Raw genomic sequence first — 26,220 nt, forward strand, 5'->3', positions numbered from 1 at the left:
GGAAAATAAAAAAAAGAAGAAAAAAACAGTTTTTATTAATTTTCAGAATTCTCATCAAATAGAATATCATCTTCTGTGTAATGCCATCCAAGGCATTACTACCGCTACACTTCTTAATTGACTTCACAACTGTCTCAGTCTTTACTGCACCCCAAGATTTTTTTACCCATTGGTACACCCGAGAAATGGTTGGTCTCTTTGTATGACCAGTATGTGTTAAGTTGTGTTGTTGTGCCTTCATCCATTGAGTCAATTCTTCTTTCATGAAAGCTGTTTTATGGCCTCTGTTTTATGTGCAAGAAATTGGTCCCATACCAGTAGGGCAAGTTTCTTGAGGCCACCAGGTTGCCACGATCACACTTTTTCTGGAGTTGGCTTCCATCTTTATCCATCCACTCCTTAGGATGAACACAGACAAAAATACCTGATAGGATTTTTTCTTTAAGCAGAGTTTTTCTTATTGACTACAAGGAGAGTAATGGTGTCTAGAGTAAAAGACTGTAGACAGTTAATTCAGGATCAAGAACAACAATTTGAAAGTTATGCTTCTGTATTAGAGAAGGGAAGAGAAAAGGTGAAGGAAGTTAAAAAGGGAAGTGAAACTATAGTGGCCTTTATTAAGGCGAATACAGATAAATATACTATGAGTGAACAAGTTGAAGCAGTGGTGAATGAGGATATAAGACCTTTAGTTAAAGTAAAGAGAACAAGAAAGATTAGAGATGGAGGAATATTGGTTGAAGTTGATTCTATGAGTGATCTATATGAATTGCAGAATAATAAGAGGTTGGAAGAGCCTGGTCTTAAAGTCGAAGTTCCAAAGACACCTGGTTTAAAGATAATAGTATATGATGTGATTAAGGATATACAGAAGGAACAGGTTATGCAAGGACTTTGGAATAGAAATTTGTTTGATCGTGGATATAGTTTGGAAATTATTAAAAATTATTATTAGTTTGGAAATTATTTCTTCAAGATAAGAAAGGAAGTAATTGGATTTTGGAAGTGCCCAAGGAGTTGAGAGATATATTAATGAATAAAGGAAGAGTCTATTGCCAGTGGACGTCGTTTCAGGCGAAGGACATTGTCCTCATTCCAAAATGTTTTAAATGTTTATCTTATGGCTTATCAGTGTAAGGGGAAGACCACGTGTGGACATTGTGGAGAAGAGGGACATGTTTTTAAAGATTATAAAGAGAAAAATGAATGTGCTATATGTATTAATTGTAAGTGAAAAAATAGGGATTTTTGCCATTCAGTTAGAAGCAAGGAATGCAGTGAGTATAAGAAGTATTATGAACAATATAGGGTTAGATTATAGATAGGAGAGAAATAGAAATGAAAAGGCTAAAGGTACTGCAAGTGAATGGGCAAAGATCCTATAATGTTGCATTGCAGTTGAGTCATCGGATGGACAAAAAAGACTATGATGTCCTCCTTCTTCAGGAGCCATATGTGGTTGCAAACCTTGTTAAAGGTTATAAAATAACTGATAAAATTGTGCAGTCCAGAGAAAACAGTTAGGCTGCTGTCATAGTGAGAAATGCAGACTGTGGTAACAAAAATTGATGATTTGTGTGTTACTCATGGAATCTGTGCTGAGACCTTGAGTGAGATTGGTAGTGTATATATGGTAAGTGTATACTGCCAGTTCTGTGATGAATTGCAGCCTTATTTAAACTATATTGAAAAAGTGGTAGATGTATTACAAGGAAAGAAAATTGTAATTGGTATTGATTCAAATGCAAGTTCAACAACTTGGGGAAGTGGGAGACTGATACTAGAGGAAATGTTGGTAAGTCAGAGACTTTACTATTGTAAATGAGCTGGGCCAGCCTTCAATGCTATACAAGGAGAATCTAATATAGATTTAACATTAACTACAGAAGCCTTGTGGAATAAGATATGGTGTTGGAGGGTTAGAGAGGACTGGACTACCAGCGATCATAGATGTATCAGTTTCAAGAATAGAGATGAGAGGACAGAACGTAATACAGGGTTTGAAAAGAGGTTTGCAGGGAGTTCTGCGAACTGGCAGTGTTTTGAAGAAGAGATTACAAAAAGACTTAGAGATAATAGACAAGTAATAGATAGCAGCCTGGCTGGAGAAAGGGCTGAGAAAATAGTTAGTATTATATATGAAAGTTGCTGCAGGTCTATGAGGAGGAGCATGAACTTAAAAAGGGTTGTTCCTTGGTGGAATGGGATATTAGCGGAAATGGGGAGGAAGGTGAACAGGGCTAGGAGGAATTTCCAGAGGGTACGGAGAAAAGGAATAAGTGAACAAATGGAGGATTTAAAGAGGCAATACCAACAAATAAGATGGGAATATGTTAGTAGAATTCAAAAAGAGAAGGGAGAAGCATGATGAAACTATGTAAAAGAGGAATTGAATAAGAACATATGGGGATTACCATACAAAATTATTATTTGATAGAATGAAAGTTGATCAAGTTTATAGTACTATTAAAATAGTAAACAGACTACGAGGGACTGGGAGTCCTCCATGCTTGGTTTGCTCTCCTCATTGTTTCCTATAAATCAAAAGTTTGGATAGTAGAGAACAAAGACAGATCAGGAAATTAAATGAATATGTGGGGGAGCAGGAAATTGAAAGGTTAATTACGGAGGAAGAATTGAAGATAGCATTGGAGAAAGTTAAGATAAAGAAAGCACACCAGGCAGAGATGGATTGCTACCTGAAGTGATAAAGAAGTTTGGTTTGAAATTTGGAAAGGAATTGGTAGTTATATAATGTGTACTTAAATGAGAAAATCTTTCCTAGTTGTTGGAAGGAGGCATACGTTAAAATATTATTAAAGAATAGAGAAAAAGAGAGGATGGATCCTGGATCATATAGACCAGTGGCATTATTGCGGTTATCACAAAGTTTTTTGAAAGAGTGTTGATGAATAGATTGGAGGGATATTATGAGAGTAGTGGAATGAGCAGCCCTAGGCAGTTTGGCTTTCGGAGGGGGCAGATCTACTGAAGTTGCTGTGGTTAAAATTGTGTCATATGTACAAGAGACTTCAGAAAATTATGTTCTGGGTATATTTCTTGACTTTAAACTTTAAGGGGGCATTTGATCGTATGTGATAGCCGAGCTTTCTAGCAAGAATGAGAAAAATGAAGTGTACTGGGCAGTTCTATGGAGTTTTAAAAGATTATTTTAAATATAGGAAGGTTACAATTGTAATGAAATATGGGAAAGTTACTCAGGAAGTAACAAGAGGTGCTCCACAAGGTTCAATCATAGGTCCCTATAGTTGGAATATTGTATTGGATTAGCTACTGGTTCAGGAGTAGGTAGGATGTGAACCGGTAGCATATGCTGATGATTTATTAATAATGGTGGTGGTGGGAAAGCCTAGAAAAGAATTTGAGGAGAGAATTAGGAGGGCTATTGGACAAGTGGAGAAATGGGCTGAGGTCAATGAAAAAAACTTACATGATTCTGCTCAAAGGGAAGCTCTGAAAGAAGGCTGACTGCAAAAATATTTGGTACTTTGATGGCATATGCCCCTTGGTCAAGTACCTAGGAGTTTATGTGGATGAAAGGATGTCCTTTTTGCCTCACGTGCAGAAATTAAGAGATAAAGTGAGGATGATTTATTTAAAAATTAGGAAAGTCACAAGGGTAGAATGGGGAGTGAAAGGCAAGTCCTTAGACCTCCTCTATAAATCTATATTTCTACCAGTTGTGACATATGCATGTGGGGCTTGGGGTCATAGAGTGACTAATAGCCACGTTAAAAGAAGTCTTATTTCAGCACAGAGATTTGCCCACTTGGCAGTGATGCGGTCCTGCAGAACCGTTTCAAATTATGCTCTGCAAGTTATTGCAGGAAAGGAACCAATGAATCTGATTATACTTAAAAGGACAATGGAATATGTGATTAAGAATAATAAGAGAATAGAACTTATGGGAATAAAATCTTATAGAGAAGAGGGAAGAGATTATGGAAGACATGATTTGAAAGTAGAAAAGAAAAGGTTACGGCATGATATAGACTGTATATGGCAGGAAAGATGGAGCGATTTTACTAAGGGTGTGTTACCTTTGCATTTCTGCCTGTGGTGAAAACTATGAAAGAGATTTCATCTTGGTCTGGTCTAGGAATGTTCCAAACAATGTTAATAACTGGACATGGGTTAAAGAAAAGATTGGTAGAGCTTGGTGTAGAAGAAAATCCAATGTGTATTTGTGGGACAGTAGATGATACAGAGCATATTTTATGGCAGTGTGTAAGATATGATATACCAAGGAATATGTTAATTAGGCAGGTTGGCTCTGACTCATACACCTGGAGTGACTTGTTTGAGAATGGAATGAAGCTTTTGCTGAGTTCGGTAGAGAAGTAAACAGGATTAGACAGTTGTAAAAATATGTATATATGTAAATAGTGTTTTTATGGAGTTGAGATTTAGTTGAAATCGGAGTTTATTGATCTTATAGTTTATAGTTGTATAAAAAGGAAATGTTGAAAAAAAGTATAAAATATAAAAATATATTGATGAATTTTAAATGTTTAGAGTTTTAATTTGGCTGGAACAGGAATCACAATTTATAGAAGTTTGCCTTTAAAGTTTGAGCTCTAGATAGTGGATGTCCGCCTCTTCAGGGCAGGGGCGGTAACATATCCTCAATGTTTGATTTATCATACGGAGGATATGATTAAGGATCAAAAGATTAAAATTGATAGGATAGAGGAATAAAGCACAGATGAGCTTATTGCTCAGGAAGCGCAGGTACAGGTAGGTGTTAGGATAGTGATGATGACGACTACAAGGAGAGGTGGAACTTCTGTTCCATTAGCACAAACCAGAATAGTACTATAGTTTCTTTTTGTGGCATGATGTCCTCATTAGCATTAGTAGAGGCATATGATGCAAGAAAGCAAGCTTATGCAGCATCAGCCAAAAAAAAAAAACCCACCAATTTCACCCCTCCATTTGTTCCAAATGCCTGTCCAGCTCAGCCTTAAATTTATTTAGGCCAGCGGTTCTTAACCTGGGGTATAGGTACCACCTAGGGGTACGTGAAAGTCTTTCAGAGGGGCAGAGGTCTTGATATGTAAACATATGTAAAATACAATATTTCTTGTAATAAAAGCTTCAAAGCTGTTTTGATAATTCTAGCTTCAAAGTTCTTTTGATAATTATTTTTGTTCCGATGAATTAACAATTGCAACTTGGATCTTTAATCCTTTTATTATTAACATTGATGATATTAAGGATGAGGAATCAATTAAAGATGACGTTATTGATTTAAGATCAAAAGAATTGCTAAAACAAAAATTTAATTCTACATGTTTAGAAGAGTTTTGGTCTTCCTTAAAAGAAGTCTATCCTGCATTAGTAAGAAGAGCCATGAAGCTTTTAATTCCATTTGTGACAACTTATATGTGCGAAGCAAGATTTTCGACACTCGTTTCATTAAAAACAAAGAAACGAAATAGGCTTCTTGTGGAACATGATATGTGTGTTTCTTTATCGAAAACAGTTCCCCAGGTCACCATTTTAACAATGAACAAACAGCAACAATGCTCACATTAAACTTCTGGTTTTATTTATTTTATTTGTATACATTATTTATGCTTGTTAAATATTTAAGATTACTAAAATATTGTACAAATAAGTAAATAAAGATATTTTATAATGAGGGTACGCAATTGATGTTAAATTTGACAAGGGGTACGTAGGTAGAAAAAGGTTAAGAACCACTGTTTTAGACTATCAGCTTCCACAACAAAAGATGGAAGTCTGTTCCACCAATCAAGCAGCCCTGGCTAAAGGCAAACTTCTGCATATCCATTCTCAATTTGAATCTATGCCCCCTCATGTTCTTAATCTGAACAAGAGGAAGAATCTCATCAGCATTCAGCTTGCTCAACTCATTCAAGGCCTTATACACCTCAGTCAGATCACTTCACAGGTGCCTACTCTCCAGGTGCTGCAATTTGCAGAACTTAAACCTTTCTTGGTAAGAGCACCGCTTTGTTCCCCTCACCAACCTTGTTGCCCTCCTTTGTACTTGTTCTAGCAAAATGAGACTTCCAGACCTGTACACAGTACTGTTGGTGTGACAATTACCTTGTACAGTGTAATTGCCTCTTCATGACCATTGCCTTGTACAGTGTAAAGTGTGTTAGTTGTCTGATGGCACCAGGGGTTTCCCCCATATCAAGGCGATGGTCATGCCACATCTTGAGTACTGTAAACAGTACTCTAGATATGGCATGGCCATTGCCTTGTACAGTGTAAAGTGTGTTAGTTGTCTGACTTCACAAGGGGTTTCCCCTATCTCTGCTTTTCCATTGCCTTGTACAATGGGATAATCATCTCTCTGTCCCTGCTTGCAAAATTCCTATATACAGGTAGTTCTTGCTTTAAGAGTTCCCGGGTTTACGAGTTTTTTTTTTTTTTTCAAAGTATCACGTATCGACAAAATCGAAAATATGAACATTAATTGCAAAAAATGAACGTTAGACATTCATAACTGCCGCATTTCAAACTACGCGCATAGCTATACAATACAGTGTTACGGTATTAATCCGTTCCAGAGACACCATCATATTGTGAAAATATCGTAATGTGAACCCAATAACACATTGTTTTTGGTAATTCGTTCCACGACCTCGGAAGTTGAAATTTTCGCTAAATAATTCTCTAAAAGGTTGTTTTTACAGTATAAATTGTATTAGTTACCAAATCAAATCACTGAAATGCACTACCTTTCATCGTTATCATATTCTATGTTATAAGAACCACTTTTGAATACCTTTGTGACATTTTTCTAAAGCACATTTCTGGAAGGCACAACCATAAAAAAATAAAAATAATTTGAATTTTTTGGTTTATTGGGCTTTTCTGTTACTGCAAGCAATTATAACCGGGTAGTAAACTCAATGTTATTGCATTTGCAAAAATGCCGATAGCTGGAATTGTATGTTTTTTTTTTTGCATTATTATGGTGAAACGTGTTTCCCCTTTACTGAAATCTTCAATCGCATAAAAAACATAAATAAATTTTCAGAATCTTCTCTTCATTCTTTTTTTTTTCAAAGCTTCGTAAACTTGTTACTCCACACAAATCGTGTTAGTTGCAATTTGTGCGTTCCGTTAAAAAATGCTTATGCATGCTATTGAAATTTATAAAGAAAATAGAAGATTATTTTGGAAACAAACGCCTCTTGAAGCATTTCTGAAGGAGACGGCTCCATGTGCAACAACCAACGAGTGCCAAGCCAATAATAAGTGATCAACAAGTGTGCATTTAGTCGATGATGATGAAGAATAACCATTCTTTAAAATTTGTAAGTCATTAATAATTTCTGTATTATTATGATTTGCTTGATTTTACAGGCTACATTTTAATTTCTTTGGATAAATCAATTATTGTTTAAACATAAACTAATTAGCTAACTAATTTCATTGTTGAGAACATAACCCCTGTTTTTAACATTGTCTATGGAATATAATTTCCGCTTTACAAGTTTTTGCTGTTACGAGCACGCGCTAGGAACGAATTAACTCGTAAAGTCGAGAACTACCTGTATCATTGACAAGACTCCATGACCTGCCCTGGCACCCATCTGCACTGCTCAGCAAACTTCATATTTGACTGCACAATTACCCCCAGGTTTTTTTCACTTTCCACTTCCCTGAGTGTAGTACAGTTGGTACATTTCTCTTGGGTTATTGCTACCCATAGGCAGTGTTAGACTTTGCATTTGTCAATGTTAAATTTCAGTTGTCACTTCTCAGCCCATTTGCCCAACTTATCTAGATCCAGTTGGAGGAGCATACTGTCATTAACTCCTGCTAACCTTTGTATCATCTACAAACTTGGACATTAATCCTGATATACCTTCATCAATATCATTGATGAATACACAAAACAATGGGCCCAGCACCGTATGTAAATCCCGAACCCTGGGGAATTCCACTAATAAAATTTGTCCACGAAGAGCAGTGTCCATTGATTACCACTCTGTCGTATCCCACTCAACCATCCCTTTATCCATTGTAGCCGGGGCCTGACGTAGCCCTGTGGTCAGGAGCGAGAGTGTATAGCACGCGTTCCTTGAGTGAACCGGGGTTCAAGCCCATGACTACTAAATACGATAAATATTTGTATTGACGATTTATTGTAAACTCTACTGACTTGGTTGTTGTGCCAGCGTATACATAGGAAATTTATTTATTCCATTGTAGCAACTTACCCTTAATGCCATACCTCTCCAATTTGTACAACAGTCTTCCATGTGCAACAGTATCAAAAGCTTTCCTGAAATCCAAGTATATGATATCAAAATTATTTTTGACATTCAGTTCCTTTGTGACCACATCATAGTATCCAATCATATTGGTCAGATAAGATCTCCCTTGAACAAACCCATGCTGTGTCTTGACTATTACTGCAGTCTTGTTTAGATGATCCTGCAATGCTTCTTTAACCAGTGACTCTATTATTTTCCCTGGAACACAAGTTAAACTAACAGGTCTATAGTTTACTTGTGTCACCTTTTGAACCCCCTGTGTGAATTGGTGATACATTTGCACACCTCCAGTCCACGGGGAACTCCTCCCCTGAGTCCAAGGAAGCTCTCATAATTAAGGCTAAGGGTTTGCTTACTTCTTTTGCTGCCTCCTTTAATATAACTGGATAGATCCCATCCACCCAGGTGCCTTCCTTACTTTTAACTTCAATAATTTCTCCTCCATCTTGCTTTTGTTATTAGAAAATCGCTTAGCTCCCTGTTAGAGTTTGATAAACGTCTTGCATTCCCCTCATTAAATAACTACTCATGTGCGAATGTAGGTAGTTACTGATTTTGTACCTTTAGCATCAACACTTCTATTTGGGAATACATTAAATATTAAAGGTATTTCATCGATATTATCAATTTGGTCAAGCTTGTGGTTTGTGTACTTCGTAGCATTAATTATAAATCTGTGAAATTGCAGGATTTGGTTTTCATATTGTTCTGGCATTGTGGGCTTTCTTTATTTGCATCCTCATAGCTCAGCTGTTTTGCTTCATAAATCTAGCACTAACCTGTTGTGCCACCAAAATCATCCATCAAGTCCTTTTGTTGCTGCTCTGATTTTGCCTCAAAAGTTATTGTTTTTGTTGACACAGTTATACCATAATTTCTCTGCTCTGTTACTGAGCTATTCAGTTCTTTCTCAAGTTCCACTCATTTTGCTGTTGGTTGACAAAGGTTATACTTGTTTTTGATTGCCATATTGAGTTTATCCTCTTGTTTCCACCGGTCAGAATCATCTTCTCTATTGGTGGTGCCCAAAATATCTTTCTGCAGCTCTGTTTCTGTGTTCCTTTGCCGGCTACAAATTACAATGACTTGTAATTTTTAGGCAGCTGTGTAAGCAAGCGTTTTCTTTGTTGGTGCCATCGTAATCTGAAATTTACTATTAAAGTTGAATAAGTGCAGATGTGGAAGTGATTCTTTCACTGCTTCTATTAGAATGAGCAGCAGCCTGTAAGGCGATTTGCTAAGGATTTAAAGAACCAGAACCGCTGGGAGTCCTCATGATACAAGTAAATACATGGGCTGTGTTGGGGTAACTAAGAGTAAAACCAGGTGCATGTATACTTGCTTGTACATCAATGCTAGGAGTATAGTAAATAAATTTGATGAATTTGAAGTGCTGGTCAAGACATCAAAGGCAGATATTGTCGGAATATCAGAGACGTGGTGTCACACTGATAGATAGGAATGCAGAATTGGAATTTGAGGAGTAGTGTGTTCAGATAGGAAGGGAGGAGGGTTATACTGTTAATTCAGAAACAAATCAAATCTAAGGCAGTGCATCCAGTTGACATTGGTGGACAGTGCAATGTTGAGTTAATTTGGTCCAAAATAAGCACTTGGAAAGCAAAATGAGAGTAGGAGTGCATTATAGGCCTAATGTCTCTGATGAGTACAATGAAATAGAGTGGGCCAGAAAATCAGAATGTCTTATAATGGGGGATTTTAATTTCTCAGATATTGACTGGAATTTGTGGGCTGGTCACTCATACACTAGCAAGGCTTTTGTGGATTTACTGGATGATAGTTTTCTTTACTAAACTCTGACAGGGAGCTAAATGATTTTGTAATAACAGAGAGCAAAGTGGAGGAGAAATTATTGTAGTTAAACATAAAAAAGATCCCTGGTTGAATGGAATCTCTCCAGTTATATTGACTGAGACAGCGAGGGAAGTAAGCAAACCCTTAGCCATAATTATGAGAGCATCCTTAGATTCAGGGGAGGTTTCCATGGATAGGAGATGTGCAAAGTATCACAAAAGGGTTTCAAAGGGTGACACAAATAATTATAGACCTTAGTTTAACTTCTGTTCTGGGGAAAATAATGGAGCCACTGGTTAAAGAAGTGATGCAGGATCACCTTGACAAGACTGCAGTAATAGTTCAGACACAGCATGAGTTTGTTAAGGGGAAGTCTTGTCTGACCAAGTTGATTGGTTACTACGACGTGGTCACAAAGTAACCAAATGCAAAAAATAATTTTGATATCAAATACTTGAATTTCAGGAAAGCTTTTGATATTGTTGCACATGGAAGACTGCTGTACAAATTGGAGCGGTATGGCATTAAGGGCAAATTGCTGCAATGGATAAAGAGATGTTTGAGTGGGAGACGGCAGAGAGTGGTAATAAATGGACACTGCTCTACGTAGACTAATCTTATTCGTGGAGTCGGCCAGGGTTTGTTTCTGGGCCCATTATTGTTTTGTGTAAATTTTAATGATATCAGAGTTAATATCCAAGTTTGCAGATCATACAAAGGTTGGCAGGGTTGTTATTGATAGTAAAGATAGCTACTGCAACAGGATCTAGAAAAGTTAGGAGATGGGCTGAGAAGTGGCAACTGAAGTTTAATATTGACAAATGCTTGTTAGTTATCTGGTTTTTAGGAGCATTAGCAACTAAGGCCATATTGCTCTGGGATATGCGGTGGTCATTCACTGACCTTTCCGCATCCTGCGTATTTGGTGGTGACGGGCTCGAACCCCGGTCAATCAAGAAGCGTGTGCTACTCACTGCTGCTCCTTCCCACCTGGCTACGCGCCTGTTGACAAATGCAAAGTACAGCATACAGGTAGCAGTAACCCAAGAGAGATGTACCAACTGTGGCACTACACTCAGGGAGATAGAGAATGAAAAAGAACTGGGGTAATTGTGCAGGCAGATATGAAGTTCTCTGAGCAGTGCAGATGGGCTGCCAGAGCAGATCATAGGGTTTTGTCAATGATATACAGGGTGTTTCAAAAATGATGGTCAATAATTTAAAGGTGAAAAGTACAAACTAAAATAAGCAAAAATGTCCCAGTGAACATCGGGCCACAAATGAACTGTTTTCGAGCTAATGCACATTTTCTGTTGAGATCCACCACTGACTATGGGAGCACTGGTTTAGCAAAAAGCTGTGAATCCTTTGCTAAAGGTGGTTTTATTAAACATAAGATAATACATTTTTAATTTTTGGTTTCAACACCACAGGATGTTACAGATGTTACATTTTACAGGATGTTACAAAAGGTGTTCAAAATGCTGTCCTTACATCCATACACAGCTTTGTAGTCTTCTCTGCATTGAGTTGCGAATCCTCTCAGGCATTCCTGAATCATTTCTGATTTGCTGAAAGGCTCCTTCAACCCGACGTTGCAATTCTTAAACTGTGTTAATGTCAGAAGTGTACACCAAGTTTTTACATGACCCCAGATACAAAAATCCATAGGATTTAAGTCTGGTGATCTGGGAGACCACAATACAATCCCACTTCTTGATTATACTGTTGATTATACCTTCTAGTTAGGTATTGAGTCACAACTCGAGCAAAATGGGCCAGTGCATCATCATGCATAAATCACATGTTCTGGCATTGCTAAAGTTGAACATTATCATCACCAAGGAGGTCTGGAAGAACATTCTGCAGGTACTAAAGGTACAGCTCTCCTGTTAGCCTGTTTGGCTGAAAGTGTGGTCCAATTAGACAGTCTACTAGTAAACCTGCCCAGACATTCAATGAGAAACTTTGCTGATGTCGTGACTCGTGAATTGCATTAGGATTTTCGTCAGACCAAATGTGACAATTATGAAAATTAAAAATACCATCACGAGTAAACCCAGTTTCGTCAGTGAACAAAATGTTATTTAAAAATTGGGGGTTCAGGACACCGTGTTGTTGATCCACTGGCAGAAGTTCACTCTAGGAGGGTAGTCTGTATTGCTGAGACCTTGTACACACTGGATATGGTAGGGGTACAGTAATTAGTGATGTAAAATTAACCACAAGCTGCTATGACTCGGTACACGCTCTTGCAGAGCAGCCCTCCTTGTCGAAATTCCTGGATTTTGTTCTATTCTTTCTAACACCCTTTCCTCAACATCAGGTGTTATGCTTCTGGGCCTACCTACTCATATTCTATGTGCAAAGCACCCATGTTCTGTAAGGAGGCGTTAATGTACCCTGATGAATGTGCACCTGTTGGGCTACCTTCGGCTGGGAAATGCTTCTTGGTACAAACATGCAGCCTCGAGTGCACTGCCATTGGCTTTACCATACATGAAGTGCATGTCTGCATACTCCTCTTTGCTGTAACATCTTTCCATGTTGACTATCCTTTGACAACTACTAGTATGCCTGCTACATCTCAGAGCATTGAGAGAAAGGGGAAAGGGAGAGAATGAGCGTAACCTAACCTAAACAAACAAGTCAGTGGTGGATCCCAGCTCCGTACAGTTCACCTTGTCAGTGGTGTATCCCAACTACAAATGTGCAATATCTCGAAAACAATTCACTTAAGGACCCATGTTTACTAGTCTTTTTCTGCATGTTGTAGTCTGTACAGTTCACCTTTAAATTATTGACCACTTTCAAACACCCTGTATAGGAATTTTGCTAGCAGAGACAAAGTGATTATACTTTTGTATAAGGCAATGGTCAGGCCACACCTTGAGTGCTGCATACAGGTCTGGAGGTCTCATTTTGGTAAGGATGTAGCATTGCTAGAATGAATACAGAGAAGGGCAACAAGGTTGGTGAGAGGAACAAAGGGGTTCTCTTACCAGGAGAGGCTTAAATTCTGTAAGTTGCAGCATCTGGAGACTAGGCACCTGCGAGTTTATCTGATTGAGGTGTACAAGGCCTTGAATGGTTTGAGCAGGCTCAATACTGATGGGATACTTCCACTTGTTGAGATTAAGAACCTGAGGGGGCATAGATTCAAATTGAGGAAGGACAGTTGTAGAATAGATGTGCGGAAGTTTGTATTTAGCCAGCGGGTAGTTGATTGCTGGAACAGACTTCCATCTGTTGTTGTGTAAGTTGACAGCTTAAATAAATTAAAGGCTCACATAGACAAACCTTTGGAGTGACCTAGATTGGTGAAATGGGAATGTTTTTTATTTTTGGCTGATGCTGTATATAAGATTGCTTTCTTGCATCATATTCTTCAACTAATGCTAATTCACTTTTCTTTCACAGGTACTTTTCTTTCTTGGACAAGTATATAAATGCAGTCTTAGATACATGATCAGTTGTAATCCCCTGATGAATTACCCGATTATATATTAATATTTACTTATAGCTAACATCAGATTTTAATTTCTTTACCCCTTTTTTGGATCTATAACCAAAATTACCCACCCGTATCTTGATGTTGGCTACTACTCCTTATATTAATTTCATCATTTTTTCTCCAGTTCCCTGCTATCTAATTGGCTTTGTAATTCAGCCTATATGATTTTGTTTAATTCATTATATCACATAGGCTATTCACATTATTTCTCTCTTTCTCACGCCTATAACAGTGCATCATACCTGAATCATGCAAAAATGATTTGGAGAATATGACAAAGATATAATCTTCCTTGCCACCCCCAAATTCACCTGTTCTCAGTCCTATTGATAATGTGTGGGATATACTTGGAGTGAGCTATCCACCTGTGAAGCCAACTTTGTCACAGCTACACAATATTTTGCTAGAAGAATGATTACAGTTAGACCAAAATGCATTAAAACATCTTATAGAATCCTTGCCGCTGTACACTTGTTATTCGAAACAAAGGTGGCCCGATTCGATACTGAATAGAAGTTCATGTTTTTTTGGCCAGTGTTTTTATGTACTTGCACTTGTTTTTGCGTTTAGTAACCCTAACAGAGACTATGCATTTGCTTGTTTCATGAAGATTAGGCCTTGTATTGTGCGACTCCTTGCTTTTGAGGCTGCTTTGTCCCAAAAGCAGTGTGAAAATCACTTTCACTTTTACTAGTGGCTGGCGTTAATCTGTTGGTATATCTAGTAAACACCTGAGCATATATTTTTACATGCACTTCTATTTACTGTGCTACAAGTTGGAATGAAGTAAGCCAGAGTATAAATATTAAAAAATGATGACAGTGTTCTTATTATCTTTAGATGAAATCAGTGATAAAAAGTGTTAAAATATGTTGTGCAGTAGTGGGGAAAATTTTAATTGTGTATGGTGTCAAACCAGATAGAACCACATTCATGAATAAGATTAACTTACATTACAGAAAGTCGTAATTTAATTTTAACTTTTTATTTTTAACTCTTAAAAAATTTATAATAAACTGATATGACCAGTAAAGGTTAAAGCAGAAGTGGACCAGTTATTAGAAGGAATGGGCAAAAAGAATGGTTCTTTCAGGAACATTCTTTCTAATAATTAATAATTGTTTTTTTACTATACCTGCAGATAATTATTATTATTATTAGCAGCATTAGTAGAGGCATACGATCCAAGAAAGCAAGATCATCAGCCGAAAAAAAAAAAAAAAAAACACATTTCACTTATCCATTTCCTTCAATAGTTTGTCTAGTCATTCCCTGAATTTATTTAAGCTATCAACTTCCACAACAGATATGGAAGTTTGTTCCAGCAATTACCTATCCACTGGCTAAAGGCAAATTTCCACATATCTGTTCTACAACTGTCTTTCCTCATTTTGAATTTATGCCCCCTCAAGTGCATAATCTGAGCAAGAGGAAAAACCCCATTAGCATTGAGCTTGCTCAAACCATTCAGAGCCTCAATCAGATCACCATACAGGTGCCTACTCCAGACTCTGCAATTTACAGAACTGAAATATTTCTTGGTAAGAGACTTTAATTGTCACTTCTCGGCCCATCTGCTCAACTTTTATAGATCGTGTTGCAGTAACGTACTGTCATTAACAACTTGGCCAACCTTCATATCATTTGCAAACTTGGACATGTCTTTTTTATTTTCATTGTACAGCGAGTTGAAAGTACAGTTCTAAGTGTGGAAGGATTATAGTTAAAAATGATGCACAAAATTGAGAACAGAGACGTTTGATATTTATCTTGTTTGTTTTGGTCAGCTGAGTGAGCCATACAATTCAGTAAGGCAGTTTGAATTTGTTGGGAATTTCAACATTTCAAACTACAGATAACTGATGTTTGAATAATCATTCAGAGTTATATAATTTTTTTATTAATTTAAATTTTATAACAGAGTTTATATTTGTTGTACGTTTCTGGAAGCCCTTCATGGTAGCCTGGACAGCACAATACATCGCCATCTACCACCACTCATTTGGAGAGTTCTTGGTTTTGTTCCCATCGACAACTGGAGGAATTTCTAGTCCTCTTCATTCGAGGCTGCAGTTAGCCAATCTCAGGCAGAGATTATTTCTGTAACATAACAGTTATCATTTAATGAAGTTTTGCACTTACATATTTGATAAATATTATACAACAAACCTCTCATATTACATTACACAATTTTCAAATTTCAAAATTGTCACAATTTGTAAAACATGAGGTTGACACTTATCCAAGGCTCTGCCAAGAATTTTAAGCACCTGGAGCCAAAAAAGAAAATGTTACCCTCCTAACATCAAAAAGTTTCATTAATACTGAATTTTAGCCATTGCACCACTATACAAAAGGGTCTCACTGCTACCATAGCTGAGTGATTCAGGCTCAAGGTTGCAGAAGTATACATGTTTGATTAATCATTGTTCAAGTTTATGTGACTAAATACAGTCTTGTATTCTCCTTGGTGAACTGCTGACATTGTGTGTTTGTCCTGGAGTATAAACAGCAAATTTGTTTTGCTGCCCCTGAGAACTGACATCTGGATGTGGTCGTTTCAACTTTAAAATGGCTGTTATTAGATAGATACACAGATGTCTAATTTATTAAGTAAAATAAAAATGCAACATCAATGTTTTAGTTTGCTTTGAGTAAACCTCTGGTACTATTCAGTCTTAAATTCTGCATATGCAGTGCCCTAAGAAGAGAGAAGTTTGCCTTTCAGTGTCTTTGAGATGTCAATCAGTTCATTAAATTAGAGTTTACAAACTTTACTTGTCTAACCTTTACTGCTTACAATCCCCTACTGCTAATCTATTTTTTGAGATGATTAGGAATCATTAAAAAATACCTCATTTCTTCTTTCTTGATGTTACAAATATTATAATTTATGTTTACAGTTCTTAACTATATTAAACCAATAGAAAAAAAGAAAGGCATTCTTACAATATCTATATTGTAAGAATGTTGTTGCTTATTCTGAATTTACCAACACCCATCCCATATTGCTCTATTTCTCAGGTAACAGTCTCCATATAGGTGCTTTTATATGCATTTCTTATATTGTGAGAATAAATCACAATGGAGTTGTTTGTCCATACACTTTGGGTACCTATCAACGAACCCACTGACAGAATTCCAGTGAATGGAGATTAAGCCCACATAGGTATCATCTTTTAAAGGACAGTTTATCTGTATAGAATTCATGCAAATCATGAATTTTTTATAACCTGAATATCGGGACTGATAATAATCTTCATGATTGTCTGCATTTAGGTGTTGTTAATTATGAACCAGGTTACTGTTATTATTGCAACACGATGAAAGGAATAAAGCTTACACAGCATCAACAAAAAAAATAAAATAAATCCAACTACCCACTGCATTACCCATTCCTTCATATTTGTCCAATTCTCCTTTAAATTTATTCAGGCTTACCCACTTCTACAACACCAGGTGAAAGCTTATTCTAATAATTAATTACTCTGGTTGAATGCAAATTCCCTTACATCTGTTTTGCATCCATCCTTTTTCATAATTAATTCTTAATACTTTTTTTTTTTTTTTATATATAAATTTATGCTCCCATGTGTGGGTCGTCTAAGAAAGAGTAAAGATGCATTTAGTTTACTTAACTGCTTTAAAGCCTTATACACTTTAATTAAATTACTGTGTAGATACCTGGTTTTTTTTTTCCAGAGACTGCAGTTTACAGAACCCCAGCCTAAGAATATCCTTTTTTCGCTTCCAACTAATATTGTTGCTCTTCTCTGCAACATTTCCACCAGAATGTCTTTCCTAAAGTGAGGTTTCCAAATCTTTTATGCGGTATTCCTGATGTGGGCTAAACATTGCTGTATACAGTGGAATGATCACCTCTTTGTCCCTGCTGGCAAAGTTCCTGTAGTCATTGAGAGACCCCTCCATGAGCTGTTCAGCAGATTGTTTATACCACTCAGAGATAAAGTAACTAGTGATTTGTAGTGTCAGATTTTCCACTAATTTTAATAAATATATAATTTAAAAAATTTCTTCTTTAGTACTTTCTTCAGTCTTTAATCTGAAGATATATTTTATTCAAATATATATTTTTAAGGGAAAAATAAATTTATATATCTACCAGGTGTCCCTGAAATCAACATTGATATTTATTGAAAGAATGGTTCATTAACTCAGTTTGAAGTAGGAGCAACAGGTTTTGAGTTAACGTTAAACAGATTAGTGATGTCATTTCCACTTCTAGAGTTTTGCATATCATAGTAAATTTATGAAATGCAATCATTATGAAAAAGCTGACTTTAATTAGAAATGTTTTATTTATATAAAAATGTTTTTATTTTTATTATTACTAAATATCTGAATAATGTTTCTTGTGCTGTACATGGCTATCGATAAATCCAGAACAATAAATTTGTTGATCAAAATTTATCTATGAATTTAAGAGCACTCAGAAACTCAATGTCGTACATAGTGTTTTAGGGTAGTTCTCGCCTCTACGAGTTAATTTGTTCCTCGTGTGTGCTCGTAAAGCAGGAATTATATTTCATAGACGTAATGTTAAAAATAGGGGTTACTTTCTCAACAATGAAATTAGTTAGCTAATTAGTTTGTTTAAACAATGATTGATTTATCCAAAGAAAGTAAAACATAGCCTGTAAAATCAAGCAAATTATAATAATAAAGAAATTATTTATGACTTATAAATTTTAAAGAATGGTTTTTCTTCATCATCGACTAAATGCACACTCGTTGATCACTCATTATTGGCTCGGCACTCGTTGGTTGTTGCACATGGAGCCGTCTTCTTCAGAAATGCTTCAAGAGGCGTTTGTTTCAAGTGGCGTTTTAATTTCATGAAATTGCAACTAACACGATTTGCCTGGAGTAACAAGTTTACGAAGCTTTGAAAAAAAAAAGAATGAAGAGAAGATTCTGAAAATTTATTTATGTTTTTTATGCGATTGAAGATTTCAGTAAAGGGGAAACACGTTTCACCATAATAATGCAAAAAAAAAAAACATACAATTCCAGCTATCGGCATTTTTGCAAATGCAATAACATTGAGTTTACTACCCGGTTATAATTGCTTGCAGTAACAGAAAAGCCCAATAAACCAAAAAATTCAAATTTTTTTATGGTTGTGACTTCCAGAAATGTGCTTCAGAAAAATGTCACAAAGTCGTTCAAAAGTGGTTCTTATAACATAGCATATGATAACAATGAAAGGTAGTGCATTTCAGTGATTTGATTTGGTAACTAATACAATTTACACTATAAAAATGACCTTTTAGAGAATTTTATATAGCGAAAATTTCAACTTCTGAGGTTGTGGAATGAATTACCAAAAAATAATGCGTTATTGGGTTCACATTATGATATTTTCACGATACGATGGTGTCACTGGAACGGATAATTATTGCAAAGCTGGGATACTGTATTGTATTGCTACACGCGTGGTTTGAAATGTGGTATTTATGAATGTTTAACATTCATTTTTTGCAATTAATGTTCATATTTTTGATTTTGTTGATACTTGATACTTCGAAAAAAAAAAAAACTCGTAAACCCGAGAACTCATAAAGCGAGAACTGTCGGCATAGTGTTTATTATCCAGTGGCACTGGGAGTTCCCCCTGCAATATGCAAAGTATACTCTGTGTTGGAATACAGACTGTAAAATGCCACAGATAGTGTGGATCTCAGTGTAAGTTTGCATAGTGTAGCATTGGATTATGTTGGTCCGTTGTTCCTCTGGCATTCAGCTGCTGGCTTCTAGTGGAACCCCACGTTTTGCCCACTGCCTCGGGGAGGCAACCGGGTTCAGTAGGAAAGACTAGTGGAGGGCAAACCCTGGTCTGCGCCTTTAATTCCTCCTTAAATTTATTGAAACTGCCCACTTCCACAACATTGGATGGAAGTTGGTTTCAACAGTCAACTTCCCTCTGGTTGAAAGCAAATTTCTCTGCATCTGTCCAGTAACCATCCTTCCTCAATTTAAATTTAAACACCCTTATGTGTGCTGTCTAAGCAAGAGTAAGGATGCCATCAACATTTAGCTTACTCAATCCGTTCAAAGCTTTAAACACCTAAATCAGACCTCCTCGCATATGCCTGGTTTCCAGATGATGCAATTTGTAGAACTGAATTTTTTTGTTGGTAAGAGTACCTATTTGTTCCCCTCACCAATCTCATTTCCCTTTTCTGCACGCGTTCTAACAGATCCACATAAAAGAATGATAAAATATCATCTTGGGTATTTTATGTTGTTGGAGGCCATATTTTTGGAAGTGGACAGACCTGATGGAAAACATAAAGAAGAAATGCAAGTGAGTATATGGGTGTAAACTAATATTCTTTATAGTGTGAGAGAGGGATTTCAGTTTTTTAATTTCAAAGACAGGACTGCATCTCACCTCATCTGTTTTGTGATTTGGTTGTGGTATTTAATGTTTTAAAAGGGTTAGGTAAACTAACCACTTGGTGGAGAGGGTACCCTGCCTGCTTCTTAGTTGATGCAGATATGACATTGAAATCAAAAATGCTATGGATTGCTGAAGGCAAACTATGGCATTGTGACTGGATTCAGAAACCAGAAGAGATGTTAACATGTGCTTGAATTTCTTTAGGTTGTAATTTAATGATTGAAACTTAATGAACATTTAGAGGGATTGGATAAATATTTATATGCAATTAGATTTTCCTCCCTCAAGGCTGATACCACATAACTGTTACTTCCTTGTATTGCTTTTACTATGACTTATACTGATATGTGACTTTTGTATGAAAATATAAAATTTATTCTATTCACTGTGAATATGGATTTTCTGTCATTTCTGAATGGTAACTAATTTAAATACTTATATTGAGTTATACAAGTTTTAGAAATTATTCTTCTATGGGTATTTATTTATTTATTATTTTTTTTATTTCCCTAGTATGAGATACTGTTTTGCATTGACAGTGAAAATGATCCTTCCATGTTACCGGTTCTCCGTCTCATGGAAAAATATCCTGCTGTGGATGCCAGAATGTTTATTGGTATTTACCAATTTTAATACTGTTTTAATATACTTATATTTAATATAAAAGATTTTGTAATTATTTTATTAAACTATATATTGCTATTCTATGTTAATAAACCATTCTGTTCTCTTTAAATTGTCAGGTTTGTAGTATCAACTGTTCATAAATGTTTTATTATTTGTTGCTTGGAATAAACTTTTGTTTCCAAAAGTTTATTCCAAACGTCAAAGGGGAAAAAAGTGATGAGAGAAAAGTGTTGGAGTAAACCAGTCCATGGTATGTTTGTTTAAGTAGCTAATATCAGGAATGAATTTTCTCATGGCTTGGGCCTTTGCATTCAGAGAACCAGCAGGTCTGCCATAAATTGGTAAATTTTGACCACAAACTCTTCTTATCCAAAAAGTGATTGTCCTCTGCAAGGGTGGATATACTGAGAAAGTTAGTTTGAATGTTAGACCTGGCTGCATTGAGGAGGCCACTGGAGGCAGGTTTCCAGAGATCACCTGGAGAGCTGGAGTGGATGTGGTTCTGCAAGCCCTGATCATACATAATAAGAAGAGCTGTTGGTATTGGTTGACTTTGTTTGCAAACGTAATTCTGTCTACCCTGCGAAACCAGACTGGATCATCATAAGTTGTTATCCGGATGAAAACAGCAGCATACATGAGACTGAGGGACCTTCATTTTAGTCCCTAGTCCTTGTGAGTAAGTACCAAGCATACATCTTTATTATCATACCACGTACGTCTTTATTTTAGCGTTGATATAATCTAGGTGTGGGAAAAATGTCCACTTATGGTCCAATATGACTCCAAGATATTATATTATAATGCCGGATTTGAGGGATGCACCTTGAATGCGAATAACTGGAGGTCTACATATGACCCCCTTGATGAGGAGCATCTTTGTTTTGTTGGTGGAGATAGTCAGCTTATGAACAATGTGTACAGGAAGGATAGACAGGATAGGAAGGGAGGAGAGGTTATGCTATTAGTTAAGAAACACATGAAATCCAAGGAAGTGAAGCCAGTCGAAATCGCTGGAGAGTGCAGTTTCGAGTCAGTTTGGTATGATATAAGCATTGGGAGATCAAAATTGAGAGTAGGAGTGTGTTATAAGCCTAATGACTCTGATGAGTATAATAAGAAACTGTACAGGGAAATAGAGTGGGCCAATAAATCACAGCATCTTATAGTGGGGGATTTTAATTTCCCAGATATTGACTGGAATTTGTAGGTTGGTCACTCACACACACTGTCAAGGCTTTTGCAGATTTATTTGATGATTGTTTTCTACATCTGCATGTTCGGGAGGCAACTAAAGGGAGTAATACCCTTGATCTGATTAAAAGTAATGATTCTTCATGCATTAAGAATCTGCAGATAAAGGAACCACTGGGTGGCAGTGATCACATTGTGCTGAAGTGGGATTTACTCAGAGGTAACTACCATCAGGGGTAAAGGAAGGGTTTTTGCTTTTGTAAAGGCGAGTACGGTGGTCTGAAACAGTATTTAAATTCTATACGGTGGGACGAAATGATAAATAAATTTTCTGTTTATACTCCGGGACGACCAAACGTCAGAGGAGTTCACAAGACAGACAGATTACAAGAAACAACACCGTATTCAGTAGTCACGGGCTTGAACCCCGGTCACTCAAGGCACGTGTGATGATGTTACCAACAGAAAATTCAAAATGGGAAGCATTCAAAGAATTTATCTTGGAATCTACTGGGCTTTACATACCAACTAAAAAATATTGTTCAAGGTTTAGGCCTAAATGAATGTCAAATGAACTAATGAGACATATGGTAGAGAGGAAAAATGCATGGGATACATATAAATTAATGGGCAACATGGAAGCCTATGATGGATATAAGCTGGTCTGTAACCAAGTTACAAAGCAGATTAGGCCCCTCCGTAGCCAGGTGGGAAGGAGCAGCAGTGCGTAGCACACGCTTCTTGATTAGACCGGTGTTCGAGCCCGTCACCACCAAATATGGAGGATGCGGAAAGGTCAGGGAATGACCACCGCATATCCTGGAGCAATATGGCCTTAGTTGCTAATGCTCCTAAAAACCAAATAACAAACAAACAAAGCAGATTAGGCAGGCAAGGCAGATTATGAGAAATCCTTGGCAAAGGATTCGAAGAAAAACAGCAAAGAGTTCTTTACTTATGTAAACTCTAGAAGGAAAGGGAAGAATCAGATTGGTCCACTGGATATTGATGGTTCAACTGTTGATGGTCCTGCTCAGGTGGCTAACAAACTAAATGAGTAAGTTGCATCTACATTCACCCATTCAGGGAGGGGAATACCAGAGGTGAGTTAAACTCTGGCTGTGAGCTAGATGATTTTGTAATAACTGAGAGGAAAGTGGAGGAGAAATTGTTGAAGATAAACACAAGAAAGGTACCCGGGGTGGGTGGAATCTATCCAGTTATATTAAAGAAGGTGGCAAAGGAAGTAAGCAAACACTTAGCCATAATTATGAGAGGTTCTTTGGACTCATGGGAGGTACCCATGGACTGGAGATGTGCAAATGTGACCCCAATTCACAAAGGAGGATCAAAGGCTGACACAAGTAATTATAGACCTGTGAGCTTAACTTCTGTTCCAGGAAAATTAATGGAGGCACTGGTTAAAGAAGCACTGCAGGATCATTTAGACAAGACTTCAGTTATAGCTCGGACATAGCATGGTTTTGTTAAGGGAAAGTCTTGCCCGACCAATTTGATTGGATACTATGATGTGGTGATAAAGGAACTGGATGCAGGGAATAATTTTGATATCATATATTTGGATCATAAAAAGCTTTTGATACTGTTGCACATGGAAGACTGCTGCACAAATTGGAGCAGTGTTGCATTGGAGGCAAATTTTTGCTATGGATAAAGGGATGGTTGAGTGGGAGAAGACAGAGAGTGGTAATCAATTGATACTGCTCATCGTGGACTAATATTATTAGCGGAGTCCCTCAGGGTTCAGTGTTGGGTCCATTGTTGTTTTCTGTATTTATAAATGATATTGATGATTGTATATCAAGCTTAATGTCCAAGTTTGCAGATGATACAAAGGTTGGCAGGGTTGTTAAGGACACTAATGACAGTATGCTGTTGCAACAGGATCTAGAAAAGTTGAGCAGATGGGCTAAGGGGTGGCAAATGAAGTAAAACATTCACAAATGTAAAGTACAGTCAGTCCTCGTATAACACGTGTTTACACTACACGAATTCGATCATACATGATTTATAAATAGGGAAACGATATCTTATATAACACGAACCGAATTCGCTTATGCATGATTCGCCTTTGTGTTTACAAGAAATGGCAGTCGAACGCGGAATCACCCCAACCGAACGCAACACGATACGAATGAAGAGAAGATTCTGAAAATGTACAGTATTTATGTTTTTTTATATTGAAGGGGAAACAGATTTCACCATAATAACGTAAAAACCAATACAATTCCAGCTATCAGTATAATTGCAAATGCAATTAGATCGAGTTTACTACCAGTTTATAACAGATTCCACTAGCAGAAATGCAACTGGAAATTGTTTTTATTGTTTTATGGTAGTAACCCCTAGAAATGTGCTTTAGTAAAATGTGAGGTGTTAATAGTGTATCTCTGCATTTACGGTGTTGTTTATTCAGTTGCTACACGTGCGCAGCTTTGTTTATGTGTATCAAGCGTGCCTCCTAGTTTTGTAATTGTGCTTTATTCCCTAAAAATGAATAAAATACTTAAAAAGGTCCAAAAAGGAAGCGTCCTGGTGAAGACACTGCAGATTCAGAGAGAAAAAGAAAAGCAATATTGATAAACAGTGGCGGACTGGGTCAAAAATTCTTCCCCGGGAAAATTTATAGTGGCCTAGTTTATGGCCAAAATCACACCAGCCTCCGACCCACCCGGGTTTCCCCGGTAAGGCTTATGGTCAGTCCGCCTCTGTCGAAAGAGAAAAAATATGAAATTGTGAAACGCTTTGAGTGAAATGAAAGACCACGTGATATTGCATGTGCTACAGACCTAAATGAGGCAATGCCGACAATTACAAAGAATGCAGAGAAAATAAAAACAACTTTCATAGCAGGAACAACTCAAAAGTGTAATTAATTAAAATCCATTAGATTAAGACACAAAGAATTGGAAGAGATGGAACGGCTGTCATCTGTTTGGATAGAAAATCAAACAAAAAACAAGTTTGCTTACGATAGAAGCAAAAGCATTAGCAATATTTTATTACGTAATAGTCGTAAGTATTTTATTCGTAAAAAATACGTATTTTTTATTATTTTATTATTTATTATATTATAATAAAATATAATATAATAATAAAAAATATTATAAAAATTATAATATTATTTTTTATTACGTATTTTATTCGTTATAAAATACGTAAGTATTTTATTTATTGTGTTTGGTAATGTTTTGGTTACCAATGTGTGGTTCAGTCTTGGGTGGTCGGCACCTAACCCTGTTTTTCCCATAGGGCCTGTTGTTTATATTGCACGATTTTGCATTGCACGAGGGTTTCTAGGAACACAACTATCGTGCTATACGAGGACTGACTGTACTACATATGAGAAGCAGTAACCCCAGAGTGACATATCAACTCTGTGGTAAAAGACCTGAGGGTAATTGTGCAGGCAGATATGAAGATTTCTGAGCTGTGCCGATGGTCTGCAAGAGTAGCTCATAGTGTCTTGTCAATGATATACAGGAATTTTTATAGCAGGAGTAAGGAGGTGATTATCCCCTTGTATAAGGCAATGGTCAGGCCACACCTTGAGTACTGTATACTGGCCTGAAGGCCTAATTTTAAGAAGGATGTAGTGCTGTTGGAACGAATACAAAGAAGGGCAACAAGATTAGTGAATGGAACAAAGGGTTGCTCTTACGAAGAAAGGTTTAAATTTTGCAAATTACAGTGTCTGGAGACTAGGCACCTGTGAGGCAATCTGATAGAGGTGTATAAAGCCTTGAATGGTTTGAGCATGCTCAATGCTGATGGGATTCTTCCTCTTGCTCAGAATAATCACCTTAGAAGGCATAAATTCAAATTGAGGAAAGACAGATGTAGGATAGATGTGCAGAAATTTGCCTTTAGCCAGCGGGTAGTTGGTTGGTGGAACAGACTTCCATCCTGTGTTGTGGAAGTTGATAGCCTAAATAAATTTAAGGCTGAGCTGGACAGGTATTTGGAACAAACGGAGGGGTGAAATGGGAGCGTGTTTTCTTTTTTTCGTTTTTTTTTTTTTTTTTTTCCTTTTTTTTTTTGGCTGATGCTGAATAAGCTTGCTTTCTTGCATCACATGCCTATGCTAATGCTAATTCTGTGGATATGCCCTTTTTTAAGTCTATAATATAACCCTCTTTTGGCTACCTCCAGGTAAAGTGGAAGAGCTCTGGCCAGCAACTGTAGCACAGATGTGCTTACTGTGTGACACGCTCTGGTAATAGTGAGAAGTATTGTCCTTTGTATTGATTCTAATTTATTCCTATTTCTTACTATGGGCAAGTGGGTGAACAACACACTTACTCCATAGGTGATAACAGGTAGGAACATTGTGTGGTATA

The 26,220-nt window shown here is 36.8% G+C and overlaps 1 protein-coding gene across 1 annotated transcript in view; it reads left to right on the forward strand.

Annotated features, from left to right (window-relative positions):
* GlcT (ceramide glucosyltransferase) overlaps positions 1–26,220 on the forward strand; it is a 199,246-nt gene that overhangs the window by 25,477 nt on the left and 147,549 nt on the right. The window contains exon 3 of the mRNA XM_090371803.1: positions 20,552–20,654. Within this exon, the coding sequence (XP_090227929.1) occupies positions 20,552–20,654 (103 nt within the window). The remainder of the gene's footprint in view (positions 1–20,551; positions 20,655–26,220) is intronic.

Source organism: Mastigoproctus giganteus, chromosome 4, assembly GCF_048544385.1.
Source record: "Mastigoproctus giganteus isolate SK-2022 chromosome 4, ASM4854438v1, whole genome shotgun sequence".
Lineage (NCBI taxonomy): Eukaryota > Metazoa > Arthropoda > Arachnida > Uropygi > Thelyphonidae > Mastigoproctus > Mastigoproctus giganteus.